Consider the following 19,223-nt stretch of genomic DNA (forward strand, 5'->3'; position numbering starts at 1 on the left):
TAAAATTTTGATGTGCAATGAAAATATTATCACCTAAGTCATGGCATTGAAATACAATAATGAAAATAACTGAGTGAAATTTAAATTTCAAATATTTGGTTCTTCTTCAAGAATTGTCCCGAAATGAAACAACGAAAACAAATGCAACGTAAAAGGGGGAAAAATCAAATTTCGTTTGAAATGCGTAAATGATAATTAATTATTTGGGAGCAGAAAACACAATTAGGTTTAATTTCTATGTGTAAAATGTAAATATTTTTTGCTAGGTCATGTAAAGGTAGTTACAAATAATCGTCCATAATAAGCCAAGTAGTCACTTGAAAATTATGACGAGTTACTTAGCTTGTTATAACAGGTTATTTTTAGTTAGCTTTGTCATTTTTTGAATTTCTTAATTTTAATATATAGAGGAGAGAGTGAGGGGAAAACGATAGGGGGTTACAGGTAATGGTGGACCTAGCTTGTAAGATATGAATCTACCTGAATGCAATAGCTTTTGTTCAGATCATTAATAAATTCACTAATAATTTATGAATATTTAACTGTAAATTTAGTTATTGTTGCATATTAACTTGATCAGATTATTATAGAAATTCATAAACTTCAAATCCTAAACCTGCACCTAGTTACAAATGAGGAATCGAACGTTCACCAATAAGATGAAAGTTCAAGTAGCCAACAAACTAGTCTACTAGATTCTCAAGGTAAGATATTATTACTAATAATATAATAATTTTATTTATATTTTAGTGGTCGTTTGGTAGGTAGCCAAAATTATAATCCCGGGACTAATTTATCCCATTTGGGAGATGGGATAAAATAATCCCAGGATAAGTGGGATAAGGTGGGATATCCACCCTTAGGATAAGACTTCATTTTGTATAATATTTGGTAGGAGGCATAAATTTATACTTCCTATCAAACACGATATAAAAAATTAGTGTTGGGATATCCCAGCTATACTATGCACCAAACGACCCCTTAAGCCCGGAATCAGGCAGCATGAAGATTTATGTGCTGTCAATGACCTATAGGCACCTCTGCAAAAAATAAAAATAAATAACTCCCCCACTTGTTGCCTACCATATGGACTCACTTATATTTCTGTTTTTGGGGGTGTCGTTTTATCTAACATAGTGCTTCTTGCAAGTTTACCAAAAGAAGAAAATAGATGAGGTTTTGGTTCTTGCAAGTCTTTCCATTATTATTTGTCTATTTATATCTACTATCTTCACTGGTGGTTTCAACTCAAAGAGGCAATTGATAAAAATAGAAAAACAGAAAAAGAAGAAAGAAAAAGTTTCCTCATCTTTGCCCTTTTAGGGTTTTCTGATCCTTTGAGCCAAAAAATTTCTTTTTTTTTTTCCTTGTTCTATCTTCCAGATCTGATAACTCAAAAGGCAATATTTTCTTCAACTTCCTTGAATTTTTTTATTATATCTGAAAGTAATTAAGACCCTTTAATAGTTCACAATATCTTTAACTTTGACTTGTAGAATCTTTTTTTTTTTTCTATTAAAAAATTCTTCATTCACCTGAGTTCTTTTAGAAGAAGAAGAAGAAGTTGTTTAAAAGTTGAAAAAAAGAAAAATACAATTAAGAAGAATGGTGAGAGGAAAAACTCAGCTAAAAAGAATTGAAAATACAACAAGCAGGCAAGTGACCTTCTCAAAAAGAAGAAGTGGGCTTCTCAAAAAAGCCTTTGAGCTTTCAGTTTTGTGTGATGCTGAAGTTGCTCTTATTGTTTTCTCTCCAAAAGGAAAGCTTTATGAGTTCTCAAGTTCGAGGTACATATATTATTTCTGATCATCTTCTCTTCCTTTTTTATTTATTTATTTGTTGTTTATTTATACGATTCAAAGCGATAAAGTCGTGGATTGTGACAGCAAGGTTACTCCATTGCGTATTTAAATCATCTGCAATAGATTCTACTCGCCAGTTATGGAATTTCTTCATCTTCTTATCTCTTCAGTATGGAAATTCTTCATCTTCTTATCTCTTCAGTATCATAATTTTATGTGTATATAGGAAAATCTGAAAATGGAATTTCAGGAATATTCTTTTTAGTAACCAGTTCAGGATTTATCCATATTTATTCAGACAATTACATACTGTATATAAAATTTATAACAAGTACCAATTACAATGACCACCTGCTTTATCTGTCCAAAATGATCCCTTATTTTTCTGCCTAGCTATTTGTTTTGTTAGCTTCTCTTGATTCTCCATCAGTCCTAATTAGTTAATATACCAAACAAGAAGAAAAAGAACTTGTTCTGATCTTGGGGGATTCACTAGGCAGAAAAATATAAGATGTATGTAGTCTCCTTGAATTACAATTTCTATCGAGCGGCAGGTAGAATCATTTACAGATGACTTAAATATGCGATAAGCTATTATAAGTGGCAGAATGACCTTGTTGCTACGATCTACCCAGATTAGTCTTTTGTCGCTCTAATTAAAAAAACAAAAACAAAAAGAACATATATATATGTAGTGTGTTGCCAATAATCGAATCTGTAATATTTTTTTGAATGATTTATATGTTACTAGTATTTAAGACTATTGGTCAATCCTGATAAAGCTGGTCTTGTACAAATTCTAGATGATTTTATCTAGGAGTAGTTCTACAAAACAAGAAAACAAAATCTTGATGTATGTGGCAAAATGTTACTTGGGAGCAGTGGCCCTTTTTATTTTGTACTATAATTGAAATGAGGTTTAAACTTGTAAAGAAGTTGTACTTCAAATTTGTTGTTCCCACTACCCCACCAACTTTTGCCAGTTTTTATGTTCATGACTTGTGGAAGTGGGATCTCTAACTTCTGCTAAACCTTTTAATTTTATCACAATTTCACCAATTGTAAATTTTATATATAAGAGTACTGCACTTGGAAGTGATAGTGCATACATGTAGCACCTAATTAACTAGTACATCTATTTTTTACTTCACCTAATATACTATTTATACTGACCAACTTTGCAGTATTTCTGGTGTACGAAAATGCAATTTTTTATGAACTATCAAGTTCTGAAAAGAATATGCATAAAGCAGGTTTTCTCATCATTTTTAAGGAATTTCATGATTCATAAAATTATTCAAGATTTTCTTATATTGATGAACTTTTATGATCTAAGAAACCATCATTTAAGTGTTGTATTGTGTATCAAGGTCATTGTGAGAAAGTATTGATATGTAGTACTAAGAAGTCAGTTTGGTTTGCGGACTAATTATACCAGAATTATAGCTGATTTAATTAGTACATACTCATAAAGGTTAGAGAGGGCACACAATTATATTATGTCTAAATACGCCCCCTTATGTGTGGGCTTGATTCGTTTTCATTGGTCAAACACGTGAAATATTTTTTTGCTTTTTTGAACGGCAACAAGATTTGAACCTAGAACCTCTTGCTTACTTTGACATCATATTAAAGTTTGTGACCGTCTCATCTAAAAGCTCAAGCTGTTAGAGAAAGCACATTTTTAATTAATTAATTAATTATATTATGTGTCACACAATATACCAATTATTATTGACTCTTTGAATTTGGCTTATTTTTTGCTAATATCTATCATCCGAGCACCATGGAGATTAACTCACATGATATAATAGATAAACATAATAAGGATCAAAATTTGAGAAGCCTATAAGAAAGAATGGAAAGGGAAGAGAATGAAAGGGAAGTTAATTAGAAAGCTATTCCTATATTATTGCACTAGGTTGGCAGAATCTTTTATGTAGATAGAAGAGAAAGAATAAGAGAAAGCACAATCTTCTAGTTATTTAAACATTGACGTGTTCAAAGATCAGCAGATACGCTTAAACATAATCTTTTTCATTACTAATATATATCATTATACACAAATTTGTTTATAAGGGGAAAAATATATAAGCACTCAATCCGAAATATGTAGGTGATTATTGAAGTACGTAGCTCAATACCAAAGCTTGCAATGTGAGATTTGAGAAAATTACACTCATGAATATTGCAGGTAAAGGCATTGCATTTTATCTCCATTTGACTTTTACAACATTAATCTCATCCCCAACTGACTGTTAAACCTGGTCAAATTGAAACTGATCTAGGGGTAAAGTCAGCATACATCTTACCCTCCCAACATTGGTATGTTATGTGAGAACTGGGATAACACATGTGGCTGAATTGAGAGAAGCAAATTGTTCTATAATATCCCCTTCGTCACCTTTTTGATACTTAACAAGACACAGATCATTGGAAGAACTGGGGTCTAACTCAACTTTAAAACTAACTTATAAGGTAGGAATTGTTCAAATCACTTAAGGGAGCTGTTGGGTTTTTGAAGACGGTACAAAAAAAATAAAAATTGGAAGAATGATCGAGATTTTCTCTCTTTAAATTTTATTAAGTACAGAGGGCTTTAAATAGCCAATATTTGGAAAATAGGAAATCTGCAGAATAATATTTACAAAATCTAAAGTATCTCAATAACCTAAAGTATCTAATAGAAATTCAAATTAAAACAAACTAAACTCCTCCTACAACTGAACTACTTATTGTTCTAGTAAATCAACACAGAAGCAATTTTCAACACTCCTCATTTGCTTTAGTTGTTGCAATTTAAAAAGATACTCAGTTTTTGCTTGAAGATTTTTTTTGAGTGCCTTTTGACTTGCACACTGTTGTAATTAACATGGACCGTTCCACTTCCCCGGTTTCGGGGCAAAACAATCAACCAGATGTTGGTTTTTGTTGTTTTATTTGCGGGTGAACTTTTATAAGTCTGAACTCCAAGAATGATTCATGGAGTTCAAACTTTCACAATCTAAGTATGAAAATTTGCTGGAGTTTCAAGCTCCATGAATCGTTCATGAAGTTTAAACCTTTAAATGTTTCAAACTCCAAGAACGATCCATGGAGTTTAAATTGGTAATTGTTCTTGAAGTGTTTTCGTGTTTTAACTAGGATATTTTTGTCAATATTTTCTTTTCATGTTAAAAAGTAGCTAAACACCGACTAAAATTTAATTAGCGATCCAAAAATAACTATTTGCCAATTTTCCTAACAATCTAACACTCACTTGTACACTCAAACCTAGTTCACTAGAGCTTGGATAAAAATTAAAACATAACATGAGGGTCAACATTAGGTTAACCTAGATGGGATGTTTTTATCAATATAATTTTTCAGTGCCATCATTTAGCTTTTGACTTTGTTTCAAAAGTTTTACAAAAATCAATTCGTGACCGAGATTAGGTAATGAGATCCGGACAAATCGCTAGAATTTCAAATTGATGGACAAACTTGCCTTGTCATGGTCAAATCCTGATGGATCTTCAGAATGTGGTCATAAATCCTGACAAATTTCAAAACTTACCTTATTCTTTTCCGATTTTTAGTTGTATACTGATAATGTTATTAGGAGGAGGAGAGAAGAAGACAATGAGGAGGAGGGCAAAGGGAGGAGAAGGGAGAAGATAAAAGGAGGAGAAATTCTTGCGTAAATCTATATTTGCACAACTTTTCTTAACAAGGTCAAAAGTAAAATACCAATCCTTAAGAAGGCCATCCATTGAAACTTTTTGAAATAATTTAGCATGAGTCTGAATCTAATACCACGTTAAGAAAATGGATCTTAGGTCTAAATCATTCCCAAAAGCTAACTCCTAAGATGAGAATGGTCCAAAAATATAAGTTTACCACAGGAAAAAAAAATTGTTAATAAAACCGAAACTTCCCTTGGGACAATCTAAGGACAGGAAAAACTAATACTAGAAGCGCGAATTATTCTTTACTCAGAGTATTTTTGATATCTTTACTTTTGGAACTGAAATTATTCACATTGTTAAGTAAGTTAACATAGGCCAGGCTTAACGCCTTTAAAAGTGGCAATTTTGTGCAAATTGAGAAAGTATTTCTTATATGTGGAGTCCATTTTGATTTTTACTTTGTAAAGTATGAAACTAATTGTGAAATTCTCTCATGATGGCTTCATGCTATAGTGCAAGACCTTTCTACAACTAATTGCTGTACATTCTCATTTTTGTCGCACTTCTATTAATGTAATTAACTTGGTGGATAGTTAATTAATACTACCAGCATGTTTCTTATTGTGTTTCATCTTTCATTTTAGTACAAACAAGACAATAGAGCGTTATGTGAACAATGACAAGAGTCTGGGACGATTCAACAGAAAGATACCCGATCAACAAACTACTGAGGTTTGCATCAATCTTTTTTTCATTTTTGCTATATGTTATGTTACAATAAGTACATCGTGAATGTTTTATGTAAACCAGGTTCGTGTTATTTTTCATGTGAAGTTAATTACACTTGTTGAGATGCTGTCCCATGAATCGGTAGTTTATAGGACCTCTCCCATTGTGCTCTTTTCCAATCAAAATTTGTTTAAGAATGAATTATGTTCGAAACATGGAATTATGGAGTTTATAACTCAAATGGTCACTCAACTATTGGAGTTATAAAGTAAAGTTATCTTTCTTTATTTTATAACAAAAAGTGATTTCTTTAACCATGTAACACCAAAAATCATTCTTTTATAAATTTTGGGCACCTAACTCCTGATTTGACATTTATATCGGTCCACATGGACTTTATTAATCACACACTAAAAATAGAGGAAAACGTATTTTTGAAGCAACAAAGTGTGATCTCCATCGGCACATCCTCGCTAATTCGTCGGGCATTCTAAATATTTGGGTAAGTTGAATGAGTATATGAAAGTTGAATTCAATTAAGTTTGAGGCTGAATTTCCGCTTGAATAAATGTTAAAAGTTTTTGTGGGTGAAAACCCATTATTTTACTTGAGATAGTATTTATTAGACCAGCTTTTCAACTTCTTAAGTAACAGTCCTGCAAATCAACATGATGTATATGCATTGTTGTTAACTTGTTTCATTGCTGTTACGCTACAATACTATGCATATACAATTACGAATCGTGGCTACAGATACGAAGATTGTGGCTTGTACAGTTATCTAACAACAGGTTGTCTTGTTGAGTCTCTTATTAATTAGAGTTATAATGGTCAAAAATACATCCGAACTATCACTTTTTCATAAGTTTCATACCACAACTATCAACTGTTTCCTTTTCCTACCTTAATTATCACAATTTATGTATTAAAACACACCTCGAAGCTGACTAGATGAACTATCCTGAACTATCGAGTGTTGTTAAACTTTTAATATATAAATGGTGATAATTCAGGTAGTAAAAGGAAACAACTGGAAGTTGGAGTATGAAATTCATGAAAAAGTGATAATTCAAGTGTGTTTTTGACTTTATCTAATTAGTAATGTTTCTGAGAAATACTCTTATTTTGTGTAGCATTTGAAAGAGGAGGTTTCAACCATGACTAGAAAGCTCGAGCTTCTTGAAGACTCTAAAAGGTTAATTGTCTCCTAATTATTTCCAGTGTAGCACAATATGGTACACACTGCTGTCACTGCAGAATATATAAAACCAGCAAATGGTTCTGAAATGTTAAATTCTTTATTGTGCATTAATATTGCAGAAAGCTTTTAGGACAAGGTCTAGAATCTTCCACCTTTGATGAACTTCAACTGGTTGAAGAACAGTTGCACAGAAGTTTAAGCAACATTAGGGCAAAAAAGGTGCATAATCTTCTCTCTCTCCATTTGAGCTATATATATATATATATATATATGTTTGATGCTTCAATTCTGAACAAGTTAGTGTAGGCAATATGAGTCCTCACTATCTATATATGTCGCTTCATTTAAATCCATTTCACTACAAAACTATACAAATGGATTGAACTTATATGCACAAATATATAGTGTAAAGCTTTTCTCTTTATTAGTGTATTTTAATCTATTACATCTGGTCATTTACTCTATTTTTAAGTCGTGATTTTATAAACGACAATTAGTTAGAATGTTCCTCTATAATATCTAGTTGCATATGCATCTCTAACAATACTAAAGGACTCCTACACCTTAAGTGACCGTATACACAAATATATGGAATTTAGGTGATGCTTTTTCTCCATCTAGTGAAGCTTTGACAATTAAATTAACCGATCATCTTTATTTTATTTTATTTTTGTTTCAGAGTCAGTTGGTCAGAGAACAGATTGCTCTCCTGAAGGAGAAGGTAAATGCCTTAGAAGGATAATATATAATACTATCCATTGAAGACAGAACTGTAAATCCAGTTGGCTTATAAAGTAAATTATTTCTTATCTCAGGAAAAATTCCTAATGAAGGAAAATGCAGACTTGAGGAAAAGGGTGAGATATTACTCGAAATATTTCCGTACTATACGTATCAAATGTTTCCTTGTATAGATCTCCATGTGTTTAAGATTTGGTAAATGAAGTTGGATTAGTTATTAGTTCGTTTGAAATACTCTCCAGGAAATTATATTGGAAGTGAAAGGGCACTTCAGGTTAGGAGATTTAGTGATATAGAGATTTAGGGCATATGAGGACAACAAAGTTAACGAGCTAAATTTTAGCTTATTAAATGCATTAAGAGTGTGTGGTCTAGCGGTTATTAACAAAGTGAGATGAGAGCTATGAAAGATTAATGTTCAAACTTCAGTAACATATAGAGTTATTTCTTCCTATTAGACTAAGTCTTGACCCTTGATGGAGATATATAGGTACATAGTAATTTGATACTTGTGATGACAAGAGGTAACAAGTGTAATAATATATTTCCTGACGTGAACACAAACTGACAGGAATATTGTTATTATAAACGAAAAAATGTTAAGATATAAAATATGTTGAGTATGATCAGACGAAAAAATATGAAGATATGAAATATGTTGAGTATGATCAGGGTTCCGGAGTGGAGTGGAGCTAAGTTGTGGCAAGTGGTTCAATAGTATCTCCTTCGCCAAAAGATTATGTACTACATAAATAGAACAAAAGAAGTCTTTATTTTCTCACTATATACAAACCCTTAATATCCATGTTAGAAGGAGGATTAATTTTAGTGTAGTGGCAAAAGGAGCTTAAAGATTACTTGCGGTCGGCATATTTTAGGTGTGATAATTTAATATTTTTTGAATTCTCTTATATGAACTTTGAGCTCCGCTACTGTTAAAGAATGGCATTCTTACGCAGAAGTCAAAATATTAATGTGAAACGTAATGGAGTTTGGTAGATTTAACAATTAGAAGCACTGGCAGTTTGAGAAAAACATTAGAAATTAATCTGCACTTGTCATAAGTTCTGAACTTGCAGTTTTTATCATCTTATTTCTTGTTAATTAATTCTTAGCATATGGTGAACACTGCAATCAATTTAGCGATTTCAACTTTCGTTGATTAATTTATTGGTCAATTTTCACATATATGCTGTTTGACTTACTGCAAAATAAGAATTAAGAAATTAAGATTTTTTTTTTTTTGTTCTTCAGTGTGAGGTGCTACCATTGACTTTGACAACAGTTCCTCGAGAAATAGAAGACTATGAAAGACGAATAATGGAAGTAGAGACAGAGCTCTTCATTGGACTTCCAGTAAGAAAAAGATCCCATTAGTGAAAATGTGTAATTAATTCATAGAGTTAAAATAAAAACAAAATTACTGTCAGTATAGCTTATTTTCTTCCTATAATCAGTTATGCGTTAATAATCATCATTAAAGTCAAATGATTGTACCGCCGATAGAAACGTATATTATTACTTTACTAACTATATATAAGAGACAATGAAATGGCTTTTGTAGTCCTCACAATAGTTTTTAATAAAATGTCAAACTTTTCAATTAATTAACTTTAAGTCTTGATCTTATATTTTAAAGTCAAATTTATCTTTTGTTTTTATGGTGTACTTTTTAAAAGTTGTCGAACCTTCTATCGTATTTTTTTTTTGTTTTTTTGGTTTCTTATATGGTCTTCGGTATCCGCATTGGAGTCCGATTAATTCGAATTCGTGTCGCATAGGGCCTATTCGGGAGAAGCGCTCTCCATCAAGGATTTTTCCATACCTAGACTTGAATCCGAGATCCTGGTTAAGGGAGAAACAATCTCGTCCTCTGCACTTTATTTTTTCTATTATTTTATTTTATTGATCTTATCTATTATCTTAAAAATAGTAATTCTTCGCTTGATTCTTGCTTCTTGTTGCTCTCTCGTTTTCTTGATTCTTGCTTCTTGTTGCTCTCCCGTTTTCTCATTTTTCATTTGTTTCTTGCTATAGATTTTACTTGCAGTCATTTCTTTTACTTTATATTTGTATTATGAAATTTGAGAATTTCTGACATTTCTTTTACTTACCTGTAGGCATTTCTTTTACTTTACGTTTATACTTTAATGAGCTCATATGTGTTTAAAAAGATTTTTACTAAATGATTTTCAGATAGTTTTAAAATTATTAAATGGTGCCATATAGTGTTGAAAATGGAAACAATGTTATTAGTTAAAATCACGTTATCTTTAAAATATCTTCTTTGGTTAACTATAATTAATCTTTTAAACACAAAATAAGTTTGAATCAAGGAGTTAAGAGTGTCGGCTATAGATATGGTCGGATTCGGTAGAGCTTTGGTTCAAATTATGTATTTATCTTAAAAGTTCATCAAATATGTATAGATTATTAATTTAGAACTAATTAACTTCAAAAATCAGGATTGAGAACTCATAAACTTCAAATGGCTCTACATCTGTTTTGAAGTAAATAATTTCATCAAAATAAAAGTTAAAATATTAAAAGGAGTGAAATGAAAGTTTTGCTTTATTGAAAATAAACTTAATTGAAATTTAATTATTACTAACATAAATTATATTTCTTTAATTAAAATATCTACTTTTATAAGCTTGGGCCTCGTGGAACTAGTATATGTACAATATTTCCTTTTTAATGCTTTCTTTATCTCAATTAAGTATGAGTTAATACTTCATTTTCCATCCTCTTTCCTAAGTAGCCTTATCTATTCTACCTAAATCCAAAGCTGAAATCGACTTGAATAATATAACTGTGACAATGTATGTCACCTGTTTATATCGTGTATATCCTATGCAAATTTTCATTACCTATAGACATGATAACAGGAGATAATCAAGTTATCTTTTACCTGTTTTAACAGGTAACCTATTTTAGTTTCAAGATTAAAAACTCATATTTTAAAGAGCCTTAACTATAAACATACTTTGGGTGACCTGTTAGTGCAAAAAAAAATCTCTATTTACACTAACCATATATTTTTCTTTAACAACTTTTCAAAAATTGGGTGTTTGGTTTTATTTTGTTTTTGTTATAAGCTGAACAATTACTAGGTGGAGTAGAATTTTGAGTTAAAGGGTTTTGAATTCTAGAAAATACAGCTTATTTAATTTTGGATAACTTATCTTTACATATTAAATGGATTTCATTTCGTAATACGAATACAAAATTTAACTAAAGTTATTAGATTCTGCTTAACCCGTAACCAATATTCTATCGTCACCTGTAAATTCAGTTGATATGTGCATCAGGTTCAAAAGGCATATGTTTATGGAGATGAGAATTTGCTTAAGACTTACCCAGAGTTGCAACAAGCTCTAGTTTGGATTTATTTCCAACTCAACACATTCAAGGATCGTTTGGTACATGCTATAAGTTGGGATATTCCAACACTAATTTTGATATTAATTTTGTACCGCGTTTGGTAGAAGCTATAAATTTATCGTGGGATAAATTTATACCTTCGACCAAATAGAGTATAAAATGAAGCACAATCTTAAGGATGGGATATCCACGTTATCCCATTAACCTTGGGATTATTTTATCCCATCTCGCAGATGAAATAAATTAGTCCCGAGATTATAATCCCAGGATAAATTAGTCCGCGTACCAAATGACCCCTCAAGAATTCAACAAAATAGAGTGCTTGGGCCCACTCAAAGAACCAGTCTCAACCTCGGGTCATTTCCACTTTGTCCCTATTTTGTGCTCGTCTTTAATTTTTGCCATTCTGGGCAAATAATTTTTTCTCGAGGCTTAAATTTTATATTTTTGCATCATATTATCCGACAAATTATGCTCTCCGCTCTTAAAGAATTTATGCCTCACTAGGCATAAGTTCGATTTTGAAGGACAAAAATTAAAGACCAGCACATTTGAAGGCCAAATCGTGCAATTTCGGGTCATTTGCACCTTTGTCCCTATTCTGTGCTGGTCTTTAATTTCTACCCTTCATAAATTCCGCATCATAATATCCACAAGTTATGTCAGCACCCTTAGGATCGTTTAGTACGGCGTATAAGAATAATGCTGAATATGGTGTATTAGTAATGCTGAGATTATTTCTTATACATTGTTTGATTTGGTGTGTTAAAAATAACATGCATTGCATACTTTTTTTTAAGAAATTGGTTGTTTACAAAAATACTCTCCAACTTAATAATTGGAAAAGGTTTTCAGAGAGTTTAGGGGCAATAGTGTCTTAAGCCATGCTTATGCATGTATTAAGAACCCTTACATTGCTAATACCATGGTTTGCTATGTATTAGTTATACATAAGATAATACTAAATTGGGTGGATAATGCATAGGTTGAAAGGGTGTACCAAACAAGGTATTAGTAATACACAAAGCTAATGCATGCATTATTTTTTCTAATACTCCTACCAAACGACTCATTAAAGAACTTATGTCGCGCAAGATATAAATTCAATTTTGAAGGAAAAAATTAAAGACCAGCCCATTTGAAGGGCAAAAGTTAAAGACCATTCCATTTGATTACTTCTGCAGTTTCTTCCTCATCTTCTTCTTCTTGGTCCAATGAGGTTCATGGGACCCTTGTCGAAAAGCGTTTACCAGTTACCACAGCCTTTTAAAGAGTCCTCAAAGGCACCATTTTTTCGTGCGGAATGTCCCTCACAGGCACTGGTCTTTAATTTTGCCTCTCAAGTTTGAAATCATTATTTTTTGATCTTCACCTAAAATTCATGGGTTCCGGGTTCGAACTCCTACTCAGTCAAATATTAAAAAAAATTCGTAAGGCAAAAGTTTGTAGTAAAAGTTAGGCCTATTCAAGCAAAGTTAGGCCTTTAAGGCAAACCTCTGCTTGGATAGGCCTAATTTTATTATAAACTTCTGCCGTGCGATTTTTTTTTTTGACTGAACCGAGAACCTCAAGGTCTAAGGCGAAGGATAAAAATTGAAGACCAACCATATGAGGGACAAAAATTAAAGACCCGTGCCTTTGAAGGACAATCGTGCAAATGACCCCTTTCCCACAAGGAGCTGGATCTGTGGGCCTACTTCATCATCTGATCCATCTGGGCCTGATGGTAGGCCCAATAAGAGCAATGGGCCCAACCCCCAAGGCTTGCAATGGGCTGCACTTTTGTTCCTATTTTGTGCTGGTCTTTAATTTTTGGCCCTCAAGACATATAAATTTTTCGCGGGGCATAAGTTTATATTTTCGTATCATATGCCCTTAAAGAACTTAAAGAACTTATGCCCTGCTCAACATAAGTATGATTGCTAATGGCAAAAATTAAAGACCAGCTCATTTGAAGGGAAAAAATTAAAGACCAAACCGTTTGAAGGACGAACCGTGCAATTTCTTCAAGTATATATGCAGTAGGCCATTTTGTTTTAATCAAAGTTAGGACAAAAAAAATATTGTAGGGAAGCAATAGATGAAGAGTGTGGGCAACAGATAGGGCTGAGCATAAATACCGAAAATCGAAAAACCGAATCGAATCGAACCGAAACTTCAACGAACCGAACCGAACTGAACTAGTTTGGTTCGGTGTTTGGTGTCCACCTTCAAAAAACCGAAACCGAAATAGCCGAACCAAAGTTTGATAAAACTGAACCGAAAAATCGAACACACACCGAAATTTAATACATTACCCAAAAAAATTAAAATAGTCCAGGCCCATTAAGTTTAAAGCCAAAAAAATCCAATTGTAACAAGCTCTCTTTTGCATTTGTATCCCTAATTTTCTACTTCAGTTGAGAAAATCAAATATGTTAAGGAAGACAACTAGGATGTGTCTTTAGGATTAATGTATGTCCTTTATGTGTTTTCTTAATTATTCTTACGGTATGTATATAACACCTAGTAATCCTATATCATGGTTATAGTTTTCTATTCTTAAATATCCTGTTTGTTTGATTTTGATTTCAATTTATCAGTTTATATTTTATTGCTTTTGAAAATATGAATTAGTGTCAAGGGAATCGCTTCTAATATCATATCAAAAAAACCGAATTGAAAAAATCGAAACCGAACCGAACCGAACTTTAAAAAATCGAAACCGAACCGAACTTTAAAAAATCGAAACCGAACCGAATCGAACCGAACTAGTTTGGTTCGGTGTTCGGTGTCCACCTTCAAAAAACCGAACCCGAAATAGCCAAACCGAAGTTTGATAAAACCGAACCGAAAAACCGAACGCCCACCCCTGACAGATGCATCCGAAACTGTTGACTTCAAGCTTATTACATACTGCGTTCGTCTCAATTTATGTGGCAATATTTAACTAGGGACATAATTTAAGTAAGAAAGAAAGATATTCAACGTTTGTGGTCTAATATAAGTTATAGATATTTGTGTGGCTAAATTATATAATTAGGTAAAATGCGAAGGTTAAATTAAATTATTTTTAAATTAAAAAATATGATATTCTTTTTGAGAAATTTTTTTAAAAAAATGTCATATTAATTAAGACGGAAGGAGTAAGATAAAGTAGGAACACTTTGTAATTATTTAAGTTAAAATTTCAGGTCTGCTTCTTGTTGGAATTGATCATCCTTTTACCCACTTTCAGAAAAGTCATTTATTTGTTTTCAAAGACAAGGGAAACATGTTGTATAATAAGCTTCTACAATTTAAGCATTAATAAGCTTCTGAAAAAGAAGTTTACCAATGGCAAAGAGACAAATGAAGCAGTTGAATGATTTGCCGACCGCGCAACAAGTCCAGGCTAAATAGAAACCACGTAGCCAAGTCAATAACGTTTTAAACCTGCTAGTTTTGAAAAGAACTGTACATAAGGCAAATATATATGAGTCAAATGGAAAAACTGTGATGTCTGACACTGTGACCACATTTTAACATAGCATGATTTTCAATCGAACCAAGTTAATAAAGAAGGTTGGACCAATTAAGGAAAGAATATAATTCTATAATATACGGAAATAAGTATTGTAGAATTATACAATTTGTTATGGCAAGAGTTGATAGATATAAATCGAGATTGTTAGTTATTGCAAGGTGGAAAATGAATTCATTTTGATTCTTGGATTACAGTTAGAATATTTTTTCTTCTACCAAACTTGCCTAATCTCTCCTCCCAAAATATTTGAGTACTACTACTATCTACTCTAGAATGAGAACCAAAACTAACAAGAATGCGACTAGTCACTAGTTATGTTCGTGAAAACACCTACCTACGTGTTTATACCTAAATCATGCATTAAAACCCTCTAATTAATATTATTCCCAACTCACAAAGAAAAGTATACATCACAACTTAGATTGGAAGCTCGTATAAGGAATCCTCATTAACACCTCACACCATTTTCTTCTTCTAATTTGGACAACCCAATACGCAATCCTCACTGTCCATTTTTGTCTCTTTCTAGCCTTTTCCACAACTCTTTGGTGGCTTTTTCTTCCCACCTCTCTAATACAGTACACGTATGGTGAGAAAATGATAAAAAAAATGGTCCTTATCTTTTAGTATGTTTGAAATAGCCCTTGAGTATCACATGAACAATTTTAATTTTTAAGTTTGTCAAACGAGCATATTTGATCTCGATCAGATATCTGTCAAATTCTGGTTGTTAAATTTAATTTGAACTATGAAAAGATGAATAATTTAATGGGAATTCATATTTGGAAGGACAATTTTATAGTTTATGTTATTTGCGGTCTGGTGCAACTTTTTGAGGTGCAATTTTTGCTATTTATTGTCTATGTCACTTTTTTATAATTAGAAACAATTTAACTATAGCCACACAAATATCGACCACAAAATTCAAAAATGCTCTTTTCTTTCTTAAATTTTGTGTTAAGTCTAACAGTGGCACATGAATTTGGACGGAGGGAGTAAACATTTTATGGAGATAAAAAGTGTTTACTTTTGACAAACTCAAAGAATCAAAATTGCTCATTTAATACTCATAGAACTATTTTAAACTTACTACCAAATATAAGGGACCATTTCTGTCATTTCCCTCCACGTATGAATGCTAATCTTCAAAGTCACCAAAGCCTAAGGCATCTAAGAAAAGCAAAAGCAAAAGCAACAAAGTAAATCACCCCCTAATTTCCTCCTCACTCTTTGCCAACTTTTTAAACACCTAACCAGCACTAGTTTTAAATATTCTAGATAAATCAAGATTGTCTTTAGGGAATTTTCCTGAAATATTGGAGCTCTAAGATTCAAGGAGTTTTGGGTACCCAATTTCTTGATTCTCAAAAAGCTCCAATTTTTTCAGGGTTTATATGAGATGGGAACTTTGACTGCTTCTCTAGTGGTTCCATCTAAACTCAACCCTGAAAAGCAGAGCTCTATTTTTATATACAAAACAAGAAGAAAGTCCAACAAGAATCAATCCATACTCCCTGTAATTAATTTTTACTCCCTTTTTAGAATTTAATATTCAGATAGTATTTGTTTAGTCCAATCTTATTAGTTTATTTGTATTCTTTAATGAATAGGTGGCAAGGCTATTTGGACCAGCTATATTTGAAGCTTCAAAGCTGAAGGTTCTTTTCTTGGGAGTTGATGAGAAAAAGCATCCAGGAAAGCTGCCAAGAACATATACACTGACTCATAGTGATATTACCTCTAAACTTACTTTGGCTATCTCTCAAACCATCAATAATTCTCAGGTAATTACTTCTCTTCATTAACTTGATGACATACTATTCTCTATTCTTTGTGTTTTTTGCCGCTGAGGAAACAAGAATAGAACAGGGGAATAGTAGTGTAAATTTGGTGGCATAAGAATATGGAGGTCGTTGATTAATTAATTGCTTGGGTTAATTATCATTAATCACTGATCATCATCCATTGTTGATCCTAAGTAAAGGCGGATCTAGAATTTAATCTTTATGAGTTCTGAATTCTAGAATAGCAACTTCAAATGCTAGTAACTTGGTTGAGAATTTAATTTTTGTATACTTTTTGGAGCCAAAATACTGACCCCATATCTGAAAGCCTAGATGTGGATCTAGAATGTAAGAAGCAGTTGCATGTGATAATCGATCCACTCCTCTATTGTTCTCCACTTAAATATTACCTACTATTTTACGCTTAAATACTAGGCTTGTGTGTATAGCAATATTTAAACCTGTGACTGTCACCACTAGAACTCTTAGCAGTATATTTATATAGAAAATTGAAGAAAAGTTTGGAAATATGTAAAATATATTAAGTGGTGCCTTGAAATCTTGAATCCACCGCTAGACTAATCCTTTCTTCTTTTAGTATATATTTTTGATAGAAATTTTATTGAGAAAATTAAGAGATGTGGAAATTGGGTGTTTGATTTGCAGTTGCAAGGTTGGTATAATAGACTTCAAAGGGATGAAGTGGTTGCAGAGTGGAAGAAAGTTAAAGGGAAGATGTCACTCCATGTCCATTGTCACATTAGCGGAGGCCATTTCTTGTTAGACTTGTTTGCTAGACTCAGATACTATATCTTCTGCAAAGAACTCCCTGTGGTAAGTTCAATAATTGTTAAATACTTTATTTTCACAAAGAGTTTTAAGTTATATGCATCGTTACTGTAAGAAACTTTTTACACTATCAGGTCACCTCTTCCTGTTACAACAAGTAATTTATTTTATTTTCAAGATTACAAATTTCACATTCTAATTCTAAAGAGACTTAACTTAAAAGTTTTACATTGACATACAACTTAAACTCTTTCCCAAGATGGATAATTTTTTTTATTATTTTATTTTATTTTTTGTGCATTAGGTTCTGAAGGCTTTTGTTCATGGAGATGAGGGTTTACTAAAGAATTATCCAGAGTTACAAGAAGCTTTAGTTTGGGTATATTTTCACTCAAACATTCAAGAATTCAACAAAGTAGAGTGCTGGGGTCCACTCAAAGAAGCAACCTCCCCCTCATTTTCTTCTGGTGGGGTAGGGGTAGGTGGGAAGAATACAAGTTTTACAAGCAATAGCAACAAGAAGTGGGATTTACCAAAGCCTTGTGAAGAGACTTGTACATGTTGTTTTCCTCCAATTAGTGTAATCCCTTGGCCTTCTTCTACTAATGTTGGTGGGGTCAGTGAGGAAAATGGGACCATCCAACAAGGCTTGCAAGAGCAGCAAAGTTAAAAAAGAAAGAGATGATTCTGTTGGTTCATTATGTGATTTGATGTAATTAATTAATTAATTAATTATCATTATACGGTTTTATGGAAGTAGAAGTATTTGTTTATTTGAAATGTAAATAATAATTCAGAAGTCATGATTAAAGTAAAGACAGAACATGCATTTAGTACGGTGATACATATTACTCTAGGTCTGTACTAGACAATTATTGTAAGTTGGGTTGTGCCTAAAGCATTGTTAAGTTTCTTTTTCATGATCTTGGCTTGATGTCTGCCTAATTTAACAGTTGCACTTGATGGAAACATGTATCTAACTGAGGCACAGAGAAAGCCCGGCAAATTTAAGAATGATTCTTGGATGAACTATGTCTTAGATACTTGGTCAATCCAAACTATAACATGCGATGTTTGATCGTATCAGAAAGATTTGTATGAAATGCTACTTTTGTTTGAGCTTTACTATCGATCAATTACTAACCGTCATGTTCTGAAATCAAAATAAAAAATATAACTAAACACACATGAAAGAGATATTGTTACAGCTGAGATTTAGCATAAACAAGCAGAGACAAAGCTAGAGGGGCGAGAGGAGGTCCATCCGAGACAATCTAAAAGGTTAACCTTTTTTAATGTATAGTGGATGATGAACTGTCTTAGTGAAACTCCTGCCTCCTTCACTGTCTTGGATAATAAATTGTGCTTTTCCTCTATATTACACCAAGAATATTTCCATAGCTCCTTCTCTTTCACTTTATAGAAGGCAGAGTGGCTCCACTTATCTTCCATTGTCATTGCTCATATGCTTTCCTCTCTTTTATTTTCTTTTGCCTTCTTTTTCTATCTTAACTCGACTCCGTAAATTAATCCAGCTCTTTGGGATGAGCCATTTTTATACATAACTAATCAGGCAAAAACCTAGAGGAGATGAGTAAAAAAACATAGATCCAATTTGTT

General features: G+C 32.3%; 2 protein-coding genes across 2 annotated transcripts; both read left to right on the forward strand.

Annotated features, from left to right (window-relative positions):
* The first annotated feature begins 1,110 nt into the window (after positions 1 to 1,110).
* LOC132634991 (MADS-box transcription factor 50-like) lies at positions 1,111 to 9,752 on the forward strand. The gene is made up of 7 exons (XM_060351196.1): positions 1,111 to 1,787; positions 6,115 to 6,202; positions 7,333 to 7,394; positions 7,520 to 7,619; positions 8,080 to 8,121; positions 8,216 to 8,257; positions 9,396 to 9,752. The coding sequence occupies exons 1-7, from the start codon at positions 1,606 to 1,608 to the stop codon at positions 9,516 to 9,518; spliced, it is 639 nt and encodes a 212-aa protein (XP_060207179.1). The 5' UTR covers positions 1,111 to 1,605; the 3' UTR covers positions 9,519 to 9,752.
* A 6,430-nt stretch (positions 9,753 to 16,182) lies between these two features.
* Positions 16,183 to 18,523, forward strand: LOC132634993 (protein STAY-GREEN homolog, chloroplastic). Its single transcript, XM_060351197.1, has 4 exons — positions 16,183 to 16,546; positions 16,641 to 16,814; positions 17,481 to 17,648; positions 17,908 to 18,523. Exons 1-4 carry the CDS (start codon positions 16,430 to 16,432, stop codon positions 18,271 to 18,273), a joined length of 825 nt encoding a protein of 274 aa, XP_060207180.1. The 5' UTR covers positions 16,183 to 16,429; the 3' UTR covers positions 18,274 to 18,523.
* Positions 18,524 to 19,223: the final 700 nt, after the last annotated feature.

The sequence above is a fragment of the Lycium barbarum genome, chromosome 4, assembly GCF_019175385.1.
Source record: "Lycium barbarum isolate Lr01 chromosome 4, ASM1917538v2, whole genome shotgun sequence".
Taxonomy (NCBI): Eukaryota; Viridiplantae; Streptophyta; class Magnoliopsida; order Solanales; family Solanaceae; genus Lycium; species Lycium barbarum.